This window comes from Jaculus jaculus, chromosome 14 (genome assembly GCF_020740685.1).
Source record: "Jaculus jaculus isolate mJacJac1 chromosome 14, mJacJac1.mat.Y.cur, whole genome shotgun sequence".
NCBI classification, from domain to species: domain Eukaryota; kingdom Metazoa; phylum Chordata; class Mammalia; order Rodentia; family Dipodidae; genus Jaculus; species Jaculus jaculus.
In genome coordinates this window covers 70,376,165-70,400,709 of record NC_059115.1, presented here as the reverse complement: position 1 = coordinate 70,400,709, position 24,545 = coordinate 70,376,165, and the positions used below count along the sequence as shown (strand labels likewise).

Sequence of the window (24,545 nt, the reverse complement as noted above, 5' to 3'; positions counted from 1 at the left end):
GAACACAGCATATAAGTCAAGGTTACAGAAATCCCAAACATCAACCAATAAATTAACCCAAGTAAAAAGGGGGGGAGCATCAAATAAAAAAAAAAATAAGTTCAATGAAATAGTAAATTTGAATGTCACAATATAGTTCACTAGGAAAGTAACAAAATATAACTGTGAATCTGGTTTAAAAGTTATTTTAATAATAGCATACTTTGTCATATAAAAGGCTGAACTTAAGTATAAATATCTGAGTAAGCTGAGAAAGGAAACTCCTGAGCTATGTAGTGAGTTTGTGGCCAGCCTGGGCTGTATGATGAGACCTTGATTCAAAGAATAAATGTGGTGGTGCACGCCTTTGATCCCAGCACTCGGGAGGCAGAGGTAGGAGGATCTCTGTAAGTTCGAGGCCACCCTGAGGATACGCAGTGAATTCCAGGTCAGCCTGGGCTAGAGAAAGACCCTACCTCAAAAAACCCCAGAACAGAACAAAAGAGCAAATGAACAAAGAAACAAACACAATCTTAAATTGATTTAAAAACTAGCAATTATTAAAATTATTAATATAATGATTATTAACTTCCTCAAACTATTCTTATTTTGGCAAAATCTATTTAGTGGTAAATCTTTGCAAATTTGAAAAAAGCCAATGTAGAGAAAAGGGCAGAGAAAGAAGGGGAGAGAGAGAGAGAGAGAGAGAGAGAGAGAGAATGAGAATGGGTGCGCCAGGGCCTCCAGCCACTTCAGACGAACTCCAGATGCTTGTGCCCCCTTGTGCATCTGGCTAGTGTGGGTCCTGGGGGAATCGAGCCTGGGTCCTTTGGCCTTGCAGGCAAAAGCCTTAACCACCTAAGTCGAAAGTTTGACTCCTTAGGACCCACGTAAGCCAGATGTGCAAGAGGGCACACACATCTGGAGTTCGTTTGCAATGGCTGGAAGCCCTGGCACACCCATTCTTTCTTTCTCTGCCTTTTCCTCTCTCTCAAATAAATAACATATTTAGGAATAAAGTAAAGATAACATTCACAATATGAGATTGATTTAATTTTTATATTATATGGTTATTTATTAAGCAAAATTCTGTGCAAAAAACACTTCAGTAATTGCTTATTGAACAAAGACATGCTATTTTAAAATATCAAATATCTCAATGCACTTTTCCCAAAGCCAACTAAATATGAAATTAAACTTTGCCAGTTTAACCAAAAAGGTATTACTAATAAAGACAAACTCTCATTAAAGTTGAAAATTATATTGCTTCAAAATAACTAATTAAGAATTTTTTACCCTAAAAGTTTTCTTTCCTAAAAAGGTGATCAAATGTCCAAATTATCAAATGCTTTTCTAAAATACTGTGATTTTTATTCAAATGAAAAGAAATGTTTGCAAAAATTTACAGACTTACTTTATGTAAATAATGTCCACAGTTAACAATATTCCATAAGTAAAGATTCTAGCTCAAGGTGACAAGAATTATAATAGAACTTAACATGTTGGTCAATCAATTGATTACTAAATTCTATCACTTCATTTTCAAGGTATATGAAGTCATTAGTATAATTCAATATAGGACAATACTGAAGCAGCCAAGTAGACTCATGGCCTTTGTAAAAAGCGATGTGTATTTAAGCAGTCAGATGAATACACTATTGCATTCCATAAGAACACTGACTGAAGGTGTATAACAATGCACATCATGTTATACAAAACAAGAAGGTGGACGTCGCGTTTATTTGCAAGAAAACACGGCTTAGTATTTATATGTACATTTGTTTTTCCTATACTTATTTGCAATATCAGTATATTTAAAAGGTGTCAGTGTAGGGTTTGAGAGCAACAGAAGAGCCTTTCTCAGCCTGATGGCTTAGCTCAGGTGGCTAGGGTGCCAGAAAATTCAAATGCCAAATCCATACCTGGAGTCATTGGCTCTCAAGTTTAAATTATGGTGGTTTGAATATAAAAATGTCCCCTACAGACCCATATGTTTGAATACTTAATCCTCAGTTGGTAATGATGTTTGGGAGGTTGTGGAACCTTTAGGAGACGGAGCCTTGCTGCAGGAAGTGTCACTAGGGGTGGGCCTTGAGGAGTTACCATCCAGCTCCCCTGACGGTTGCCACATCCCCCGACCAATGTGAAGATGTAATGTCAGCTGTTAGTTCCTGCATGCTCCCTCCACCATAATGGAAGCTTGCCCTGAAAACATAAATGAAAGTAAACCCCTTTCCATCCATAAGATACTTCTGGTCTGGTATTTTGTCCCAGCAATAAGAAACTGATTGTACTGTTGTTTCCTGAAGAGAAACTAAGGAATACACACAAGAGATGAGCAAGTGAAAGTAGATTTATTAAGGGTGTGGTTGGAAGGATTCCCAAGTGGGAGGGGCAATGAGGGGGGAGTATAGAGTTAACAAGCTAAGCTTTCTTTTATTGTTTTTTTTTTTTTTTTTATAGGACCTACACTGGGGATTGGAGAGAGACTGACAACACGTAGCTGGCCTAGTCAGGGAGGTAATTATGCATCATGGTCATCTTATCCATTCCTTTTCCCAAATGGTTGTATTTGTGCTGAAGGTCATTGACAGAGTCCTTTGCCTCTTTGGTCCTTTGCTACATGACTGGCTTGTAACAGGTTATATGACTGGCTTGTAATTCATCAAGGACCTAGTCCTTAAGGCCTAGCGGGACTTAACTCCTATCTCAGTGTGATGTCTGATTTTCCAGACTGTTTTATGTAACTCTAGCAATAGGAGATCATTTCTCCTATGAGACTGTACCCATGAACTGCCATGTTTATATGTAGTACTTTCTTAACTGTATCAGATAGTACCCATGTCAGAGTCATCTTGCTTAAAACTCAGAGGATAAAAATCTATGGATACTTCAATCACTTATAAAATTGTATAACATTTGCATATAAACTATGCACATCTTCCCATATGCTTTAAATCATCTCTGGATTATAATATCTAATATATTAAATTCTATGTAAAAAGTTATTGTATTTTATTGTTTAAGGAATAATAACATGGGGGGAAAGCTTAAATGTACATGTCTAATGTACAAGCATTTTCCTTTCTGTTTGAAGTATTTTCTGCTTACAGTTGGTTGAATCTGTTGATACAGAGCATACACAAACAGGACCAATTGATTTTGTTCAAAACCCCATTTAAAAAAAAAATTTAACATTAAGATGTGTTAGCTTTCTATTGCTGTGACAGAATACCTAAAAAAAAATCAACTTTAAGGAGGAAAAACTTATTTTGGCTTATACTTTTAGTGATTTCCATTCATGGGCATTTGGCTCCATGGTCCTGTGGACCATGGCAAGGAAGAACATCGTGGTGGGAAGAATATGAAAGAAGAATGCTACCAACTGCATGTCAGCCAAGAATATGAGAGAGAAAGAGAGTCTTGAAGAAAACGAGAAGAATGTAGAGGTCACAGAAAAGAAGGTCATTCCCTAAGATACCATTCCCTTCAATTAGGTCTCACCTCCTAACATTCTATCACCTCCCAATAGCCCATTGAATTATGAATCCCCCAGAATATTACTCCATGGATGAAGTAAGAATCCTTGTAATCCAACCATTTCATAATCACCACCTCTGAATTGGGGACCATGTCCTCAGCACATGATCCATTAGGGGACATTCCATATCCAAACCATAACAAGTATATACTTCATAAGGTTATAAGAAGAATTGCCTGACACCTAAAAAGTAACAAAAAGTTGGTTATTTGAGGAATTTTGTGAGCGTTAAAGCCCAAACAGTAGTGTTCAGGGGCTAAGAGGAAAACATCAGTTTCAGGGCATAGGAGACGGTCAATCTCCACACCTCGGCTTCTGCACAGCGAGGCCTGGAGAGTGTGGTTGTACATGGTACTGAAACTCTGACCCTGTCAGGGTCACATTTGGATGGCAGGAGGAGCTGGCCTTTTTGCTGCAGGTGACGAACAACCAGAGACAAAAATATTTTGATTCAGGGAAACTGTAAAACGAGTGACTGATCAGACTGATTTGGATTCGAGTGTGTAGACTAGGAGAGATCCACAGAGGTGTGTGAAAATGGTCATAAGACGCTTCGCAGATGAAGTGGGAGAGCAACGGGACATGACACATTGACACAACACTGCTGGCCATTTTCTAAGATGCCATTCACGGGGGAAAAAAGAGATAAGTATGACCATGCTTCTCTTACTCCTCAATTTCCATTTACAACTTTCTCAGATTCACTTCTCTGTGCCCCAGTGGACATGGCTGTAAACCACAGTTGCGCTGTTTACAAGCTGCATAAACACTCAAGATGCACTCAAATATCCAGCGCAGGTCTAATGGACTCTCTATTTATTTATTATTGAATTCAGGCTTGCACTTGGAAAATATAAGAACCTCCCAATTCTCTTAGGCATTTTAAACCCTGACGTCGATATTTTTGATATCACAGTAGTTGTGATGGAACAGTGTCGTATGAAAATACTGTCTTACCTCGTCCAGAGGCTCTGAAAAAGAATTAAATCAGCTGGTAAAACAATTCAATAGTTCATCTGCTACAAGTCTGGACACTCCATATGTGTGGTTTGTTTCCATCCTTCTGTCTACATCCAAGTAGGAAAAACGTTCCCCTGGACTCCAGCAATGACTGGGCTTTTTGAGGACATTCTTGTAACTGCAAATACTCACTTGAGCTTTTCAACAATATTCTCGGTAAAAGGCCACTGTCATGCAGTAGGGTTTCCAGAAGCAAGGTCCAGTTACAACTCGGCTGGGATAAGAGCAGTTTCAATTGACCCATGGCTTTCAGTCCTCCAGTTGATGGAGCCCTTTCAAAACGCAAGATAAAGATGGAATAATGAAGTTAATCTGTCTATGAAATTAATAGCCTTAAAGTACAGATGTAATGTTAACTCCCTGAAATGTCAACTCCTCCCGGGTTACTCTGAAACTGCTTTCATGCTTACTCCATTTCAGGGTTGCTTGTGGAAGGAGTTGCATTTAATCCCAACTAGCTAACAGCAAATTAAATTTGGTAGCCTGCCAAATTTAAAACTGATACAAAATAACCATGCCTACATTTTATAGAGCTATGCCTATTTTTTTTTAAATTTTGTGGAGAAAAGAAAAATCACTTATTCATTTGCTTCGAGTGTCGTCACTTATTCATATACAAAATACATCTAAGTGTCTACTGAGTGCTGTTAACTTGCTTTCCATCATGGAAAGGTGTCCCGGTGGGCTTTGGCCCCTTTGCACTTTGCTTTGTGCTGGTGAAACTAAAGGAATTTGGTTTCTGTCCAGGGTCAACCACAGTCTAATTACTTGATATGCAAAGCCTTAAATCAACATGTCATTATCAGAAGTGCTGCTGACAGTCACCCTGCTGCCTAGTTAAGTAATCATCCCTCTAAAAGAAAAATAATTCCAAGGTAAATAACCTTGTACTTGCAAAACTGTCAACGATTTGAACAGAAAATCTAAATCAGTTCCCCACTCTTTTTTTTTTTTTTTTTTTTTTTTTAGTTTTTGTTTGAGTAGGGTTTCACTCTAGTCTAGGCTGACCTGGAATTCACTCTGTATTCTCAGAGTGTCCTTAAACTTACTGTGATACTCCTACCTCTGCCTCCTGCCTCCCAGGTGCTGGGATTAAAGGCATGTGCCATCACGCCCAGTTTAGCACTTTCATTTAACAGTTTATCAAGAGATCAGAAAGTAGACCTTAAAAACGGATAACATTATTTCCTTTTCCTCCTATTAACTTATTTAATTATGAGAGAAAGAGGAAGAGAAAGAGTGGATGTGCCAGGGCCTCCAGCTATTGCAAACGAACTCCAGACTCACATGCCACCTTGTGCATCTGGCTTATGTGGGTACTGGGGAATCAAACCTGTATCCTTAGGTTTCATAGGCAAGTGCTTTAACTGCTAAGCCATCTCTCCAACCCAATTTTTCCTCTAAAATCTCAATTTTGGATTGCCTAATGGTCATAAGATGGGAAATCAACTTATAATAATTACTATAAAGGCAATAAATAGATCTAAACTGTGGTGGTGGCTTCAAGGACTATGGGAGCAGGGTAGCATTGAGAAAGAAAGGTGTGACTGCAGCAATACAGAGGTAAGAATGAGAAGACTATAGGTTTCTGAGCAAACAACACAGGAAATACTGAGAGTGACCATTTGACTCACTACCCTTAGCAGTGGCTCCCTGAGTTGTCAAGCACCCTGATACCAACACGATCTAGACTACTGATTCTCAGAGCTCGGTTCCAGACCAGCAGAAGCATTCAAGAACTTGGTGAAAAATATTCTCTCTCTCTCTCCCCTCCATCTTTGCTGCTCCCTTTTTCTGAAATAAGGTCTTACTCTGTAGCTCGGCTTATCTCAAACTCACAGCAAAGTTGTCTCGGTGTCCCAAATGCTGGGATTATAGGCACAAACCAGCACATCTGGTTTAAATTCTTGAGCCTTAGCCCATCAGAAATTTTACAGGTTGGTTCCAGAAATTGTGTTTTAGTAAGCCAGTGACAAGAAACTCTGATGCGTTACAAGGCTTGGGCACCAGTGTTGAAGGCAGAGCTTTCTGGAGCAAGGAAAAAGAAAGAGAACCTCTTGGTGTCATCGTTTTTGCCTCTGGTTCTTTGTACTCAATCACAGGACACCCTTGGCTGCTGCCTGCAATGGACTACATATTTGTGCTGTCCCCAAATCCATATGTTGAAATTTTAATTCCAATGCCATGGTACCTAGAGATGGAGGTCTTTGGCTGGTAACTGGGTGAGGAGGCTACAGCCGTTGCTAATGGGATTACAGTCTTTAAAAGAAGAAGCCAGCTAGCTTCTATAGCACTGGAAAATGCTATGGGAGCTGCTAGGAGATAATGATTGCCAAAGTATAAATAATCAGGGGATCCTGCGAGCCAAAAGCAACCAGCCAGGCAAGAAGTATACACGTGTGCAACAGTGGCACACAGCTTATGCAGATAGCCCACTGCTCTCAGATTGGACGTGAGGCCCACTCATGAGGAGAGAACTTGTATCTGACACTGAGAACCAAGTCAGAATCCGTGGATAGGCAATACAGACTCCAGAGAGAAGCTACCACTGCTCTGGCCAGTGGGCATGCAGATCCAAAAGACTCAAATAGCTATGCTTATCCCTTGTGATAGAACCTGTTCTCACTTGTGGGAGTACAACCTTGTGTATTTATTTAAAAAAGGGCAGAGAATACTGGGGAGATCCAAGAGCTATCAATATGACAAGAAAAGTCAAGACATGTCACCTCTATCCCATCTGCCAGGGCCCAGGAATTGCAAAGGAAGCGGTGACATGAGTACTTCTCTCATTCCTAGCCTGACACCTGGCTCCAGAGAGATGGGACTTGAAATTCATTGAAGCAGAAACCTAGAGGGAGCAGAGAGCTCAGCACTCAGTCAGACGGCCAAGGCTCAGGGAACATTGCAACAAGACTGTAAGAGGCACAGAGTAGGTAGGCGTATCTGGAGGCATGCTCCTCAACCCCACAGAGAGTGACCAAGGCTTTCAAGACTCCACAGTTGAGTACCAATACCCTGCTGAGGATGGCGTTCACTGGAATGGGGTGGGGTGAGGGAGCAAAGGAGTATAATCTCATGTGAATATAATCAATATGCAATATGTTCATGCAGTAAAGCTCACAGTTAATAAAAATAAAGAAGAAGCCAGAGAGCCAGCTTGCCCTATTTCAACCACGAGGTACTGGAAGCTGGCTGTTGGCAACCTTGCATAAAGCTTTCAGCAGAACCTGATAACTAGCTCCCTCGTGTTGGGTTTTCAAGTTCAAGAACTGTGAGAAATAAATTTCATTTGTTTAAGCCATCAGTCTAGATGTGCTACAGCAGCCTTAGCTGGGTAAGGAACTGTTCATCCAGTAAACTCCCTATAGATCTTTACCTTTATTTTCAGCCTACCCAACCTTTAATTCATAGGGAAAAAAAAATCCCTGTGATTGTTTGAATTAGGTGTCCACCATAAACTCATTTATTGTGAATGCTTGGTTCTCAGCTGATAGCAGTTTTGGAGGTGGAGCCTTGCTGGGGGAGGTGTGTCATGGGGAGGTGAGCTTGTGGTGTTATTGCCAACTCCCCCTTGCTGGAGTTTGGCTCACTTCCTGCTGCTGTCGTCCCCCTGGTGTTGGCAAGGAGGTCATGTCCAACCTCTGCTCTACCACTTTTCCCTGCCATCATGGAGCTTCCCTTCAAGAGTATAAGCCAAAATAAAAATATTCTTCCCATCAGATGCTTCCAGGTCAGGAGTTTGGCACCGGCAAATGCGAAGGTAACAATGACAAATCCCGTATTTAGTGTTCACTAAATATTTCTCTTTACAGTGGTCTCCTTTACTCTGAATTAAGGTACTTATGAGAAGCAAGCACATTTCAGCACTTTACTGTTTCAACAATTATAATTTTTAAAATCAGTTATCCAGACGCAAGCCTCCTGAGGATACTTGTTTTATACTCCCCCGAGTTCTTTCCTACTACAGCGTACAAAGCAGAGTCAGCTGACTGACTTGTCAGCATCTAGAGCACCAGGCAAACGCTTCACAAAGAAAGAAAGAGGAGCTTTGCCAGGAGACTGATTTGTAACCAAAGAAAGTGTTCAAAGATACAAAATGAAGATATTCCAAAGCACCCCTGACACTTGCCATGGCATTTGAAACACTTCATAACGTCACAATGCACAAAACACTTCAGCCTGCACTTAACATTTGGTCTAACTTAGGCCTTCCATCTGAAGCTTCTGATAAGAGAACTGTAAGTTATCTGATAACTGGAAAAGATAACCTGGGCACTTGGATAGGGTTAGCTACGAAACTGCTGCTGTAAGGAGTCTGCTGCTGAGGGAAGAGGAAATAACTCCTCAAGCTAAAGGTTAGCTCCATGAGTTGGAGTTGGAGCATCCCAGACGTTCTAAGTTGCTGTCATTGGTCATATGACTCTTGCAGGGGCTCCAAACCATCATTCCAAAAGACATAATGGTCAGCTCTAATTCTTTCCTGAACCCTAAGTTATGACTTGTAGAAGCTTTCTAGAGGTTGTAGTGGGTGGTGTATTCAAATTGACTTGGTTATCTAGTATTTACTACTATCCATGTGTTATGCTTGAGTTAAGTGCTGATTTAAGGACACAGCTGAAAAATGGTTTTGCTGGAATATATAGTGGGATTCTTTGAGAGAAAGTTGGAAGTAGTTTGAAGAAAGTGACAGAAATCAGATCATGGAGGGCTTCATTATCCCAAGTGGGCAGTCTGGACTTACTGAAGAGTTTAAGGTAGAGAAGTTTCCTGGATGGGTTACAGTGCAGAGATTGGACTTGAGGCTATTTGTGTTTTTTACTCAATTCTTCAGTCATATAATAAAACAAAATAAATTGTATTTAATTTCATTCTACTATATCTGAATACCTTGTTATAAATAAAATCTCTCATTTAACAGATGGAAAGCTGTTTGTTGAAATGTACCTCAATTCTTGGATATTTCAACTTATCACAGATTTTGAAATGTACAGTAGAATGAATCACTATGAGGAAAAATAAAATACTACAAACATTCCTCAATCTCTGAGTAATAAATGCATTGAGGAGTCTGTGCAGGGCATATGGAGAAGCATATGTTCGTTCATCCTTTGAGCTGGTAGAGCTGTGAAAGTGAGATTAGCCTTAAAAAAGACAGGCAGAAAGGGAAAATTTATATATACATATATGTGTGTGTATGAAATATGTACATGTTGAATTCTAGTAAGATTAAAAAATGCGAGCAAAAATTTATAAATCTATCAGGCTGTATATGTTTTGTATTATAAGAATGATTTTGTAGCTGTGTTGAATTATAATTATATTTTAATAATAATGCTAAATTTCTGGGGTGTGAATTATCCTAAAAAAATTTAAAATCCAGGTAGTAATGAGGTTCATCTTTTTTTTTTTTTTTTTTTTTTTTTACTTTTACTATCTTTTATTTTTAGTTTTTCAAGGTAGGGTCTCACTCTAGCCCAGGCTGACCTGGAATTTCCTATGTATTCTTAGGGTGGCCTTGAACTCATGGTGATCCTCCTACCTCTGCCTCCCAAGTGCTGGGATTAAAGGTGTGCGCCACCACGCCTGGCTAGGTTCATCCTTTATTTGTTTTTGAAATAAATTATTTTTGTGAAATTATGAAAAATCTTGGCTCACCATAAAGTAGTTCATTTATAATTTCTTCAGTTTTTGTTATTTACTCATACTGCAATAGAAAGTTAAAGAAAAATCTTAGCTATGTCAGTGAGGCCCACCACTGAGCTACATCCCCAAACCCAGTGTATACTTTCTTGACTTCCAAAGTCAGTTGTAAAGTCCAGGCCAAGAGAAGACTCTGAATCAACCTCAGGCTGTGACGTGGGCTATTTTATTGCTAAGGCCATGTGACCATGAGATTATTTTATCCTAACACATATGTATCACACAGAAACTACCAGATTAGTAGACATTGGAATGGAGTCTCAAATGCAGCATGTGGATAAAAACCAGTGGTATTGGGACAGGGTCTTTGACTATTTCACATTGATTCTCAACCAGTCAAACTGTTGTCCTCAACAAAGTACTGGGCTCTAGGCACCAGAAGGCACAGCATGAGCCTCTCTCATCAATGCTTATGATGATCTACTGGGTACATGTGTGCTTCTCATCTCCTAAACCTCCTAACTATAGTTTCTGTGGAAAGGGGAGAACAATTTCTGTGATGGAGTGTGGAGTACACACATTACCAGACCATCTGGTATTCTACTAGGTTGTTGCTATCAGGTCTGAGATAGATATATATATGGCCAATGCCATGATTTTTTGGGGAAAGAAAGGATTAACTATACTGGCAAGGGGGCTCAGCACTAATTATGAGGAGATAAGAGATATGGTTCAACAGTGCATATTTTGACACTTTGATGACTGACAAACACCAGACCTATACAGGACACTACAGTCAGATAAAGGGATGAAAAATCAGAAGTTTATCTTTAAGGGGCTAAAGGTCTTAGTGACTCTACTGGGAAAGCAATATAAGCCAGAAGACCCAATGGTCAACGATGAGGGGATGATGTAATGGGCAGCATAAGAATACAGTGATGATCACTTACAGACCACCTTGAAGAAACAAGGACAGGACTCAGAGAACTTAACACAGGGAATGAATGGATCTCAGTGTTGCAAAGAATAGATTGTAGTGGATATTACCAACAACTTTGCATTCTGTGGCCATTACCTGGCAGTTTATGCTGACCTGATCAAAGGAGAAGGGGTTCTTACAGCCTCCGTTTTTCTACCTTTAGTAATACCCTTTAGTAGGGTATTAATGCCAGTGAATTAAAACTTCGAGAGCAGCAATTAACTACTGACCAATGGGAGTGGGTGTATAAATACACCATCATCCCTTTTCTTTTTCTTTTTTTTAATATTTTTTTTGTTCATTTTTTATTTATTTATTTGAGAGCGACAGACACAGGGAGAAAGACAGATAGAGGGAGAGAGATAGAATGGGCGCACCAGGGCTTCCAGCCACTGCAAATGAACTCCAGACGCGTGCGCCCCCTTGTGCATCTGGCTAACGTGGGACCTGGGGAACCGAGCCTTGAACCGGGGTCCTTAGGCTTCACAGGCAAGCGCTTAACCGCTAAGCCATCTCTCCAGCCCCATCCCTTCTCTTTTGGTGGAATAACTACAAATGTGTATTTTATGCCAGTTGTCAAAATTTCCCTAGGAGCTTTAAGTTCCAGTTACTCCTTTGGTAGTTGACTTGAAAAGGAAGCATAAATCTTTCTTTGCTTCACTTATTCATTCCCCTTCCAGGGTTCTCTCTGTGGTGGTGTGCATATGAAATGTTCCCCAGAAGCTCATGTGTTGTGAGTGGCAGTTTGGGAAAGTTGTGGGGCCTCTGGGCGGTGAAGACTTGATAGAGGAGGTGTGCCACTGGGGGGTGATATAGCTGAGCTCCATGCCAGTATTCAGACTGCTTCCTTCATGCTGCTTTGGAGATGTGAAGTCTGTGTGCTTCGGCTGGGCTCCCCTGCCATGACAAACCTCTCCCTCTAGGCTGTAAGCTGAGGTCAACCTTTTCCATCCTTCACTGATTTCTAGTTGGGTGTTTTATCCCAGCAACAAGAAGGTGGCTGCTATACTCTCCACTTAGAAAATAAACTTTCTCTTGAACCTTCATACCAGCATCTGTTCTTTAAAAAAAAAAAAAAGTATTTATTTGTTTGTGTCCGTGTCCGTGTGTGTCCGTGTGTGTGTGTGACAGAGAGAGAGAGAGAGAGAGAGAGAGAGAGAGAGAACAAGGTATTGCAGGGCCTCTTGCCACTACAAATGAATTGCAGATGCATGTGCCTACCACTTTGTGCAGCTGGCTTTATGTGGGTTCTGGGTAATTGAATCTGGGCCCTCAGGTTTTGTAAGCAAGTGCCTTTAATCACTAGTGATCTCCTCCGCTACAGGGTCCATTTCTTGAGACCATCCAAGGTGGGACATGCATAAAGCTTTGTGCTTACTCTGCATCTCAATCCCTGTATCAGGAATACTAAGAAAGTAGCCCAAAAACATTTAGACAATACATGTCTCTGCAGAACGTCTCTCTGGCTCAAAACTCATGTTCAGTTCATCGCTTCTTGGTTTTCCCTATTCAGCCTGATGGGATATTTCATGGAAAAGTTGTATTTTCAGGCATGGAGGTTGTTTGGCTTCATCCAACCTCCCACGTGAAGGGTGGCACCATACTTCTGGCCTCAAATCAAGTTCATGATCGTAGAGCTTTGTCCCAAAGTGAGGCCATGTTATTTAAATTACCTAAGGACTGATTTTGACCAGATTATCCCTGACATGGGTTAGTGGGTCAAATTTGTACTAGAAACTCTACATTATATAAATAAGAAAACAAAATCAATGGTACAACTAAAAATAAGCTGAGGAAAATGCTACTGGTGTAGGAAAACAAAAGCAGAGAATTCCCTGCATTACAACACTGCTCTTGACTTTCGAAAACTTATCTTCTCAAATTTCTAAGAAAAGAAGGGCAATATTTCAAACAATTTTGTCATCCTTACCAAGAAGATAATTGTAGTACCTGAGAAAAAAGTTGAGGGGATTAAAAACTCAAAATATTTTCTTTACCTCTTTAACCAAAACTGTGAAAATTATCTGTAGTTTTAGCAATAAAAATATTTGAACTCTATTGTCAGTATAGCCACATCTCTATAATGGTTGTAATTAAAGATAACTGTGCAGTAAAAATCAGGTGAAGTTCACATGGATATTTATATATGGAATTTGTTTTAATGCTTAAAATAGCTCTATCCACTAATGTAGACATTCTAGGTTTTTTTTTTTTTTTTTTTTTTTTTTTTTTTGTTTTATGAGGTAGGGTCTCGCTCTGGCTCAGGCTGACCTGGAATTAGCTATGTGGCCTCAGGGTGGCCTTGAACTTACAGCAATCCTCCTACCTCTGCTTCCCAAGTGCTGGGATTAAAGGTGTGTGCCACTATGCCCGGAGGCATTCTTTTAAAAAATATTTTATTTTAATTTATTTATTTGAGAGAGAGAGAGAGAGAGAGAGAGAGGAGAAAAAGACAGAATGGGCGCACCAGGGCCTCCAGCCACTGTAAACAAATTCCATATGCATGTGCTACCATGTGCATCTGGCTTATGTGGGTACTTGGGATTCGAACCTGGGTCCTTAGACTTCACAGGCAAATGCCTTAGTCATTAAGCCACCTCTCCAGCCCCTAATATAGATGTTTTTTTTTTTTGTTTTTTTTTTTGAGGTAGGGTCTCACTCTAACCTAGACTGAACTGGAATTCACTATGTAATCTCGGGGTGGCCTTGAACTCATGGTGATCTTTCTACCTCTGCTTCCCAAGTGGTATGTTAATGAAGACATTCTTAAAGACTCATGTTTTTATTTATATTTTTTTGCACACATGCACATGCACACGCACACACACGTGTTTGCCTACAGCAGGAGTCACTTGCCTATGGAGGTGTCCCTCTCTATATTTTGTTTCTGAGCCCCATTCTCTTTCTGCTGTTTCCGGAGCTTGCAGAGTTCCGTTCTCCTATGGGACTAGAGTCACCTGCACACATGGCCATACCCAGCTGCTTTATATAGGACCTGTAAATTTGAATTCAGAAGTCTCAGGCTTTCTCAGGTCCTCGTGTTTATGCAGGAAGTGCACCTAACCACTGAGCCATCTCTCTAGACCAAGAGTCCTGGTTTTTGAAAGTCATCTGTGAGGATTCGGTTCTATTGTCAATTTGATCTGCTTAGGAATCCATAGACATTCCTCTTGGGCAGGTCTCCCAAGTTGCTTCCAGAAGGATTGACTAAAGGAGGAAGTTCTCTTCCCTCACAGTGAGTCCTTTCCCCAGAGTGGGCGGCCCCTCTTGGAGGGGGGCTTTATCTAGGGAAGCTCTGGGAGAAAAGAATCCCTTGCTCCCACCAAGCTGCTGGTACTGTTGCTGCCTTCAGCGTGGACTGAAGAGCAGTGGCTCTCCAGGAAGCCTCCAGGCCTTCAGTGCTGGCTTGGGACTGCTGAGGCCTCTATGCATGTTGATCGAGAAGCTACAGGTTCCTTGACTGTCAAGCCTGCAACTGCTATTGTCGGACTGTGGAAAGCTAATCCAATAAACCTGCCTTTTTTTAAAAATTTTTTATTTATTTATTTGAGAGCAACAGACACAGAGAGAAAGACAAATAGAGGGAGAGAGAGAGAATGGGCGTGCCAGGGCTTCCAGCCTCTGCAAACGAACTCCAGATGCGTGTGCCACCTTGTGCATCTGGCTAACATGGGACCTGGGGAAGCGAGCCTCGAACCGGGGTCCTTAGGCTTCACAGGCAAGTGCTTAACCGCTAAGCCATCTCTCCAGCCCTAAGCCTGCCTTTTAATACAATTCATTCTACTGGTTCTGTTCTTCTAGAGAACCCTGACTAATACAAAAATAGTATTCAGAACTCATATCTGTACTTTAGTATGTCCCATTTCTAATACTATATAAAGTCTACTTTTATTTCTGAAAATACTACAACATTTCAGTCATGAGTTGTACGTTCTTTCTGAAGCCCTAACCTGTTATGTGAAGCAGTAAGACATTAGGTACCAGTAAGTCACATGATCACCACTTTCAGAAGCAGAAGTTATCTCTCAGCAGCTCATCATTGTTACGGTTAGTTCCTTTAGCTGGTAAGTGGAGAGTCCATGGGAAAACCGCTCAATATCCACTGCACTTTAGCACACTGGTACTAAGTCCCTTTAATATGCTTAGGTAATCTGCTATTTCCTGAAACACTTTCCTAATCCAGAAGTTGTAAGTGGCAGTTTAGTAATGCTCATGTGGGGAACGCCTTGGAAGCACTTCATCTCTTTTGACCCTCACGATCCTCCCATGAGAATATCTCAGAAGTCAAGGGAGGAAGGCACTTCCAGATTGAGGTATCAAACAAGGGTGTTGCATGCTATTTTCAAGTAGATCAACAAAACTGTATAATATGTATGTCTCAACTTCCTCAATAAAATATAGAGTGAAATCCAATTCACATAATTTAATTCACTTTCCAAGATCATAAAATTAAACAAGTATACAAGATACATCTGTCCTTTGTTAAAAAACAAACAAACTATAGTTGTTTATATTATCACATTGCTGGTGTATTTCTAGATTACTCAAATAATACCTTTAAATCCTAATAGAAAAGAAACATACAAACCTTGAGATATACAGGTATATAGACATTTTCACTTCTTTTAATAGCTAACTGCTCCACAGACACTGATGTTCCCTCTGAAAATCTTTTCAAAGATCCAACTGCTTGTCCATCCATACTCTTAAAAGTTTTGGTATTAAAAGCTCTCTTTGTTTCTTTTTGCTTCTGCCCAGTCTGTTGGTTTTGTATCAACACTTGGCATATCAGCATGCAAGCTCTCTCTGCTCTTTTCGTTAGACCTGTGTAGCAGCATGTTGCTAGTAGTTCAGAGACACTTTGTTGAACTCTCTAGATGCTCTATCCTAAGGATGCTAGATGTCGCATGGTCATCAAGATTGTGTTTTCCATATCTGAGATTTATCACTGAGATCAAATCCTTGAAACGTTTAACTATTTAAAATTATCTATTACAAAGCCCAGAAAGACAAACACTGCATGTATTCCCTCACCTGCAGTTCCTAAACTAGAACAGCTTGAATTGCAGACAAGCCTGACAGACACAGTGAGGCATAGATAAGGAAGGGTTTGGTGGGCGGGAAATTAGAGGGCAGGGGGACATATGCACAAAACCAAATCCAAAATGAATTGGTACCATAGAAACCTTGCTTTTGAATAGCAGACAAAAAATTTAACCCTCAATAAAAGTGTTGAGGGATCACCTGATAAGAAGGGCCCTGGAGAAGGTGGGATGAAGCCTAACCCTAAAACATTTGGCTCCAGCTTGCAACTTTTAGTACCAGAAACTGGTTACAATCCATGTTGAGCTGTTGATTGGAGAGACGGATAAGCTCCCCCAAAACAAGACAGACTTCTGACAATGCACTTGATTGCCCACCCACCCAAGGTAACAGGTAAGTCCCCATTGTTGAAGACAGTGCACACAACCGATGCAGAACATCAAGAGATCCAAGAGCCAGCTGAATCTGAAAGGAAGTTCCCAGCCTGCACAGTGCTGAAAGGCAGTGCGTGAGTTGCTGGGGGAAGATGGCCAACAATGTTGTAAGCAAGCAGGGAATACTGTTATATAAAAACAGGCAACCTGACAAGATGTACACACCTTTGCAATGGTGGCACACAGCCTAGGTGGGCAACCAATGGCTCTTTGATTGGCTATGAGATCCATTCAGTGGAAAGGAAGCCATAACTGGAACTAGGAACCCTATGGAAACCAAGATAATGAACTCCAGTGAGAAGCTCCCACTAACCTTTGTCCTCTAATACACTTATCAGACTCTCTCTAAATTAACAATGCTAATCCATTTTGACCTATACTGGTCTCATTCTCCATTGGAGACGCTGTTTTCTTTCTCAGAAAGCAGCAAGAACTGAGGACAACCAAATTCTACCAACCAGACAAGAAGAGACAGCTGACCTCCTGACAGCAGATGAACCACTCGTAGCCCAGTAGCTAGGGCCCAGGTGAAACCACAGAGGAGCTGCAGAGATGAGCGAGGCTGCTGCTTCCGGGGCGAGCCCGACAACCTGGGCCAGGCTGATGTGGACTGACACTGGGGACCCTCAAAGTGCACCAAGGCAGGAACCCTGAAGCTGCTGAGAACTCAGCACTAGAGTAGAATGAAAGCACACCCACCAAGGCTCGGGGACGTTTGTGGAGCGGGGTGGGGGTGCGCAAACTGTAAGAGCCCCAGGGTGGGAGGGAATATCCAGAGACACAGCCTTCCCCACAACGACAGACTGCTGCTCTCACAGCTCCCAACCTACAACTACATGGCAAGCGCCAGCAATGCCACCAAGGATGCCCCTCCGTGGAGTGGAGAAAATTCTGGCTGTAGTTTGGATAATACTGGAAGGGGAAGTCAACACAAAAATTCAGAGAAAGCTAGCATGTTAGGACTGGGATGCTCCATGCTATATAACATTGGTTTTGCATGTGCAAGGTTTAGCACCACAAAAACCAACAAAACAACATCTAGAGTGTAATTGCAGTGGTTAAGAGAGATGATGATGGTTCAGGCTAATGTGAAAGTGGTTCTATAGATACTGATTTATGGGATTAAAATTAATGCAATTTAGTAATGAATAAAGGGCATCTAGCAGTCCTCTGTTTAAAGACGGGGTAGGATAGAAAAGGATCACTATGAAGGGAAATATCCTAAGTTTATTTTTGCCATGTGGATTTTGAGGTGTCTTTGTAATCCCCAAGTATAAACTTCAAGAAACAATTCAAGTGTGGTTGGTATCCATGGGTCTACAGTCGCAGCAGAAAGCACTGTTAGAGATAGGAGTACAATGGGCACAGAGAAAGTATAGGAAAACTTAGGAATGATAACATTACCTTAACAAGGTGACATGAAAAGGGATGAGGAGATGGTTCTGTGGGTACAAGTGCTTGCTCCTCAAACATGAGGACCTGAGTTTGGTTCCCAGTATCCATGTAAAAAGGCGGTATATGGATGCACATGCCTGTCAACTCAGTACTGAGGAGGGAAGTGAAGCCAGGAGCTCAGTCAGCCAGCAGGACCTGAAGCTGACAAGCTCCAGGTTCAGTGACGCTGAAGTAAGGCGGAAGAGCAATAAAAAGGGACACCCGATGTTCTCTGACAGCCTTGTCATGCACATGCATGGGACGCACCCATCTGCACCCACACACACCACCACCACCACACCAAAAATAGTTATGTGGGCTGGAGAGATGGCTTAGTGGTTAAGTGCTCGCCTGTGAAGCCTATGGACCTCGGTTCGAGGCTCAGTTCCCCAGGTCCCACGTTAGCCAGATGCACAAGGGGGCGCACGCATCTGGAGTTCATTTGCAGTGGCTGGAAGCCCTGGCGCACCCATTCTCTCTCCCTCTATCTGTCTTTCTCTCTGTGTCTGTTGCTCTCAAATAAATAAATAAATAAATAAATACTAAAAAAAAAAATAGTTATGTGATAGAACACTGAAGACATTCAGTATTTCATGGGCAACTTGCAAGCGCTGATGTACAAAGAGGACACAGAAGCAGTTCCAGGAAAGGACAAAGGACACTGGGAGACTCTCAGGTGAAATCAGTGGAATATCTCAAAATAGGGAAAGCGCACAACAGTATTGTATCGTTGCTGTCAAAGAGGTAACTGATGTTCTTGTACTGAAGAAGGGGGTTTTGTCCCAAACTTTATAATCTGCCTCTTCCTTCACATTTAACATCTAGCACAATGCCTTACATGGAAGTAGTTTGGAAAAAAAAATTAGTAAGGGAATGAATAAATATATCTTAAATTGGATAAGTAACAAATTCACAAAGCATGTCATAATTAAAGCAAAGATAGCTTTACATTTGAGGAAGAAACTGTATATAAGTGTAAGGTACTACTGTACTAAGTGCAACCACAATAGAAACAAAAGCACAACAGAAAGAAGCATCGGGCTAAAGACAGACTGGCCTCGAATCAAAACATCATGTTCTCATAAAAGAAAATGAGCCGTGTAAGATGAATGGACTGTTTACTCAAGCTGATTATGCTTCTTTGATTCAACATGCATTATGTCCTACTTAACAAAGGAAGACTTGAAAATACTTAGAAGTATTTACTTTTATGAACATGAGCATTTGATTCAACATGCTATAAATGACAATGTTTGATGCAACAGACTATAAATGATGAAGACAGTATTCTCTCTTGAACACTGTGTGAAGGCACCATATGATGCCACACTATTAGCACTGATATTGGCATATCCATAGCAGTAGGTGCATCTACTACGAAACTGATTACTCTTTCCAGATCAGTTCGTATTGTTTGACTGCACCATTGGTAAGGACCATGGATACAGTATATTTTACTTACTGCCTTGAAAGTACATTTATATTTCCTAAAACATTATATTTCCTAAAGGCCCTCTAAATTGTATTTTCAGGGCTGTGGGAGAGCAAGAAACATTTTGGTTTTACCCAGTAAGCTTGTCTTCCTTTGTAGACAAATTTATGTTCCATAGAGCTATTTACACAATTGGCTTTATTTTGTTTTAATTTAATGTCATTTTCCTTGGTCTTTTTCTTCCTTGTAACTAACATTTAGTTGAGCAACTTCATTTAATATTGTTAAAGGCCAACTCAAATTCTTTCTGAAACAATGTATAGGTATAAGTAAATTACTAAAATGCTTCATAAAAATTAACTAATTCAGTCCTCTTTTCTCAGCATTCTCCTTCCTAAAAAGATAAATACAATATGTTTTTAGTTTATCATCATCTAAATCAGGTCTTTTCTTTTTAAAAAAAAAATTTTTTTGCTTATTTTTGTTTATTTATTTGAGAGCTACAGACAGAGAGAGAAAGGGAGAGAGAGAGAGAGAGAGAGAGAGAGAATGGGTGCTTGAGGGCCTCCAGCCATTGCAAATGGACTCCAGACATGTGCGCCCCCTTGTGCATCTGGCTAACGTGGGTCCTGGGGAATCAAGCCTTGAACCGGGGTCCTTAGGCTTCACAGGCAAGTGCTTAACTGCTAAGCCATCTCTCCAGCCCTAAATCAGGTATTTTCATGAATAGTTTCCCTGAAGATTTTAGTTGTTAACATCAAGAATGGAGTTTTGAAGGTTAATTTAGGGTCAAAAGAGATGTAGAGACAGCTTATATAAATATGGGAAACTGATAGAAAGGTAGCGATGTTTAAGATCACATACTGCTAGTGTGGAAATCCTCACTGCCAAGTTTGGCAAATGAAAATCAATACTGAGTTATTTCAAAACTGCTTTTGTGGCTACCCAGATTATATCACTGTTCTGCGCATGTCAGGTTATAAATCACATGGATTACGTCTTTCTAGGCAAATCGGATGGAATTAGCAGAGAACGACTGCCAGTGAGGCACTGTGTGGGATGCAGGGAAAGGGTGCTTATATGGTACCTGACATGGCAATTTAGATATGCAAGGAAAGATCCAAAGGTATTCCGGGAGCAGAAACTATATAAACAAAGGCCTGGGGTTGAGAATGATCGACAAATAAAAGTGAAGAGAAACGGAATGGCTGACTGAGTCTTAAGGATCTGTGCAGACTGACTTAACCGGAGCCAAGAAAAGTGTTGGGTGCTCTGTGAAATAAAGCAGGAGAAAGTGCGGATGAAGCAGAAGCCACTTTAGGATTCTGAGGAGTAAAGTGACGTCATGGAAGTAGTCTTTTCAACATGATGCACAATAATATTATAAACCAAAGTCCCTGCAATGGTTTGGAGAGAAGGGTGGGTTGGAGAGTCCGCTGACAGGACCGTGATAATCACCTCGGAGGACGTGCGGAGGAAGCTCCGGGGAGATGGGGTAGACGCTGAGAGGACTGAGAGCTCCATGCTAAAGACGACTTAAAACATGTCCTGTGGGCTGGAGGGGGGCTTAGTGGTAAAGGCACTTGCCTGCAAAGCCAAAGGACCCAGGTTCAATTCCCCAGGACCCACATTAGCCAGACGCACGTACATGTGTCTGGAGTTCATTTGCAGTGGCTGGAGGCCCTGGTGCGCCCATTCTCTCTCCCTCTCCCCCTTCTTTCTCTGTCAAACAAACAAATAAATAAAAATAAAATATTTTTTTTAAAAAAAGAACATGCCCTGCAAGGCTCAGGGAACAATGCAGAACAGGGTGACAAAAAAATGTAAGAGCCTCAGAGTAGGGCGGTGTACTCTGATACATCCTCCCCCCGAGGTTCACACAGGGACTGACTGGTGCATTCACGACTCCACAGTGAATATCAACACCACCACTGAGAAGGGCCTTCCATGGAATGGGAGTGGGGATGAGGGGGGCATAAGAATGTAACCCAGTGGGAATATGATCAATTTGTAATATGATTATTTAAAAATTTTTTAATAATAAAAATTATTTTAAAAATTATTATAAAACATGTGATGATAATAGAGAAAAATATACTTAGATGTTTAGCTATAATGAATAATATGGAGTTAGAGAGGCTGGGGATATTACTCAGTAGTTAAAGGCACTTATTTTCAAAGGCTAATGGCCCAGTTTCAATTCCCCAGTACCCATATAAAACCAGACACACAAAAGTGGTACACACATCTAGCCTTTGTTTTCATTCGCACAAGGTCATAGAGTGCATTCTCTTTCTCTCAAGCAAATAAAATATTATTACAAGAGTTAGCTATATAATTTTAGTGACATAAAAGTATATTTACATGCCAGATAATAGGATATTAAGACGACAGAGTAACAAAGGCATTCCATTTCAATCATAAGGAGCAAATAAGACATGTTTCTTGTTCTAGGCATAACTAAAGTGACAGGAATACACTGAGGTCTTTGAAGGCACAGTCCAGGTCTCACTAGTCTTGGATTCTCCATTTACTCTATGGGGACAGACGCATATAGACAAGTAACACAAGCTTCACTGTCACTACAGACTTTTACATATGAAGTTTCCAGATCCTCTATTTTATGGATAGGACTTTTATTATTTAGTAGAGAGATACAGCCAGTCAATGTAGGTAGCCAAGTCACTGACAGTGTGTTTCCAACATGAACTGAGATTAGCAATATCTCCTTTAGCTATACATGATATTTTAACTCTCAGAAACAAAGGGAAGTCATTTTCCAGTGATATATTCCACAAAGAATCAAACTGCCATTCTACATAATGCCACAAAATGTCATCAGATTTCTCTGGAAGTACATTTCACACTTTAAATGCTTTCCCTTGTTTTTAAATGCTGTTAATTAAATAATAAAATGAAAGATCTTACTCATAATTATAAAAGTTACTCCTGTCTCAACTTCTACCTAAGGCTCTGAGTTAAGTTAAATGATTATAAGGGTTTTTTTTTTTATTATTATCTAGATCTTTTAAGTAACTGCAGAGCTATCAAATCCCCAGTCATAGATCAAGAAGTGTGATTTTTTTTTAAATGGCTAGGCAATTAGCTAAAATAGAACTCAATTCCAAACATTCACTGTTTTCTATTATATCACTAAAGCTATGACATAGTGAAACTATGAGTGCTATACCCTGAATTCTTGAGCTAAAAAAAGTAGGAATCATACTCCTTACCTATCTGTTGTGAAAAGTTATAAGTTCCTTTTATGAAATGCTTTTACATTGGTGAGTAAAACATTTTACTAAACTTTAAAAAGAATCATAAAATTATAGGTAGTGAGACATTTAGAAGTTCTTACCTGAGTAAAGAAGGGTAGAAATGTGATATGCAAGAAACCCAATGTAGTGGTTGGTTGAAAAATGATTTTAAGGAACTTGAAGCAGACTCATCCATGCCATGCTGAAAAACTCTGGGGAAACAGAAATAATTATTTTACAATATGCAGGAAACACTGGCTATTGAGAGCACTGAAATGACTTTGGATTTTCACTTTATATTCACAAAATAATTTTCATATACAATAGTATCACATTAGAGTGAATAATGCATCCATGAAAAGCATGAATGGAGACCTGGGCTCTTTATAAACCTCTGTAAAACAACCCTTCTACTGGGGAAGGAAGGACGATATCACCAGCATTTAATTTGTCAAAAGTTCATAGTATATAATTTGTAAAACATAAATGCTCAAAATACAATGAATCTAATTTGACTCTTCCTCAAAATGTACTCAAGAGATCCTAATATTTTTTGATATTTGCTTCATTCATGCAAGCCTTTTTAACGCGAGGAACCTGTTTTTAATCATTAAAAGGGTTTACATTTTCCAAACAATAAATGAGAAATTATATTAGTTTTCGATGTTCTAAGTGCCCAGAGAGTGTTTACCAAAGGAATAATTACTGAAATAATATATCCAGACTATCTGGTCTGCGACCATCCTTTGGAATCACTATAACATTTTGCAAGTTGGTACAATTCAGCTGTAAATCTTGACTTAATAAGAGGATTTGTAACATAAAATGTTTAATAGATAGCTTACATAATAAAATTTTATGATAGGACAATATATTTTGCCACATAGAGTTAAGAATAAAGACTGAGAACATTTTACAAATGGAATAGTTTAAAGTGTCCATCTTTCTAAATAGTACCAAAGCAACAGTGTCTTGATCCAAGATTATCAAAGCAGAATAAAGTTTCATTTTGAAAACACACACTATCTTTTCACTATACATCTTTTAAAAATATATTTTATATTTATTTATTTATTTGAGACAGAGAAATAGGCACAGAAAGAAAGAGAGAGAGAGAGAGAATGGGTGTGCCATGGCCTCCAGCCATTGCAAATGAACTCCAGATGCATGTGCCCTCTTGTGCATCTTGCTTATGTTGGTCCTGGAGAATCGAACCAGAATCCTTTGGCTTTGTAGACAAACGCCTTAACCGCTAAGCCATCTGTCCAGCCCATCACTATACATCTTACATCTTTTGCCTTCACACTTTTTTTTCAATTTTTACTCTTCTCTCCTTTCATTGTCTTGTTGAGTGTAATATTTCATAATTATAAGTATTTTTAGATACTTACTATCTGTTCCTTATAGTCAGTCATATTTTGCTTCACTAAATTTTAGATCTTAGCAAAAATCATTAAATAGGCTTTGAGGTCTGGTTGTGACATTTTGATCCCATGCAATCCACTGAGGGAGTTAAGAAGTAGAAGGTAGCTCTGGGCTCAGGGAGTGCTTTTCTAATGGGTCTGGTCTTCACACAAGCAATGCGGACTCACTGAAGAATTTATAGCATAGGAGTTACACAAGTACTTTCTTGTCTTAGAAAACTCACTTCAGTTTCAGTAAAGTATGTGAATCGGAGAGGATCAAGGATAATGATGGTGATACTAACTACACCAGACCAACAGGAGAAGTCTGAACTAGGTAAGCGGCAGAGGACATTACAGAAGACAAATCCAAGAAATGCTAA

At 40.1% G+C, this 24,545-nt stretch overlaps 1 protein-coding gene across 4 annotated transcripts in view; it reads right to left on the bottom strand.

Annotated features, from left to right (window-relative positions):
* Kiaa0825 (KIAA0825 ortholog) overlaps positions 1-24,545 on the bottom strand; it is a 427,087-nt gene that overhangs the window by 254,208 nt on the left and 148,334 nt on the right. For all 4 annotated transcript variants that reach the window (XM_045133785.1, XM_045133788.1, XM_045133787.1 and 1 more), the window contains 2 exons: positions 22,861-22,971; positions 4,673-4,812 (listed from right to left, as the gene is read on the bottom strand). In XM_045133785.1, coding sequence (XP_044989720.1) covers positions 4,673-4,812; positions 22,861-22,971 — 251 coding nt within the window. The remainder of the gene's footprint in view (positions 1-4,672; positions 4,813-22,860; positions 22,972-24,545) is intronic.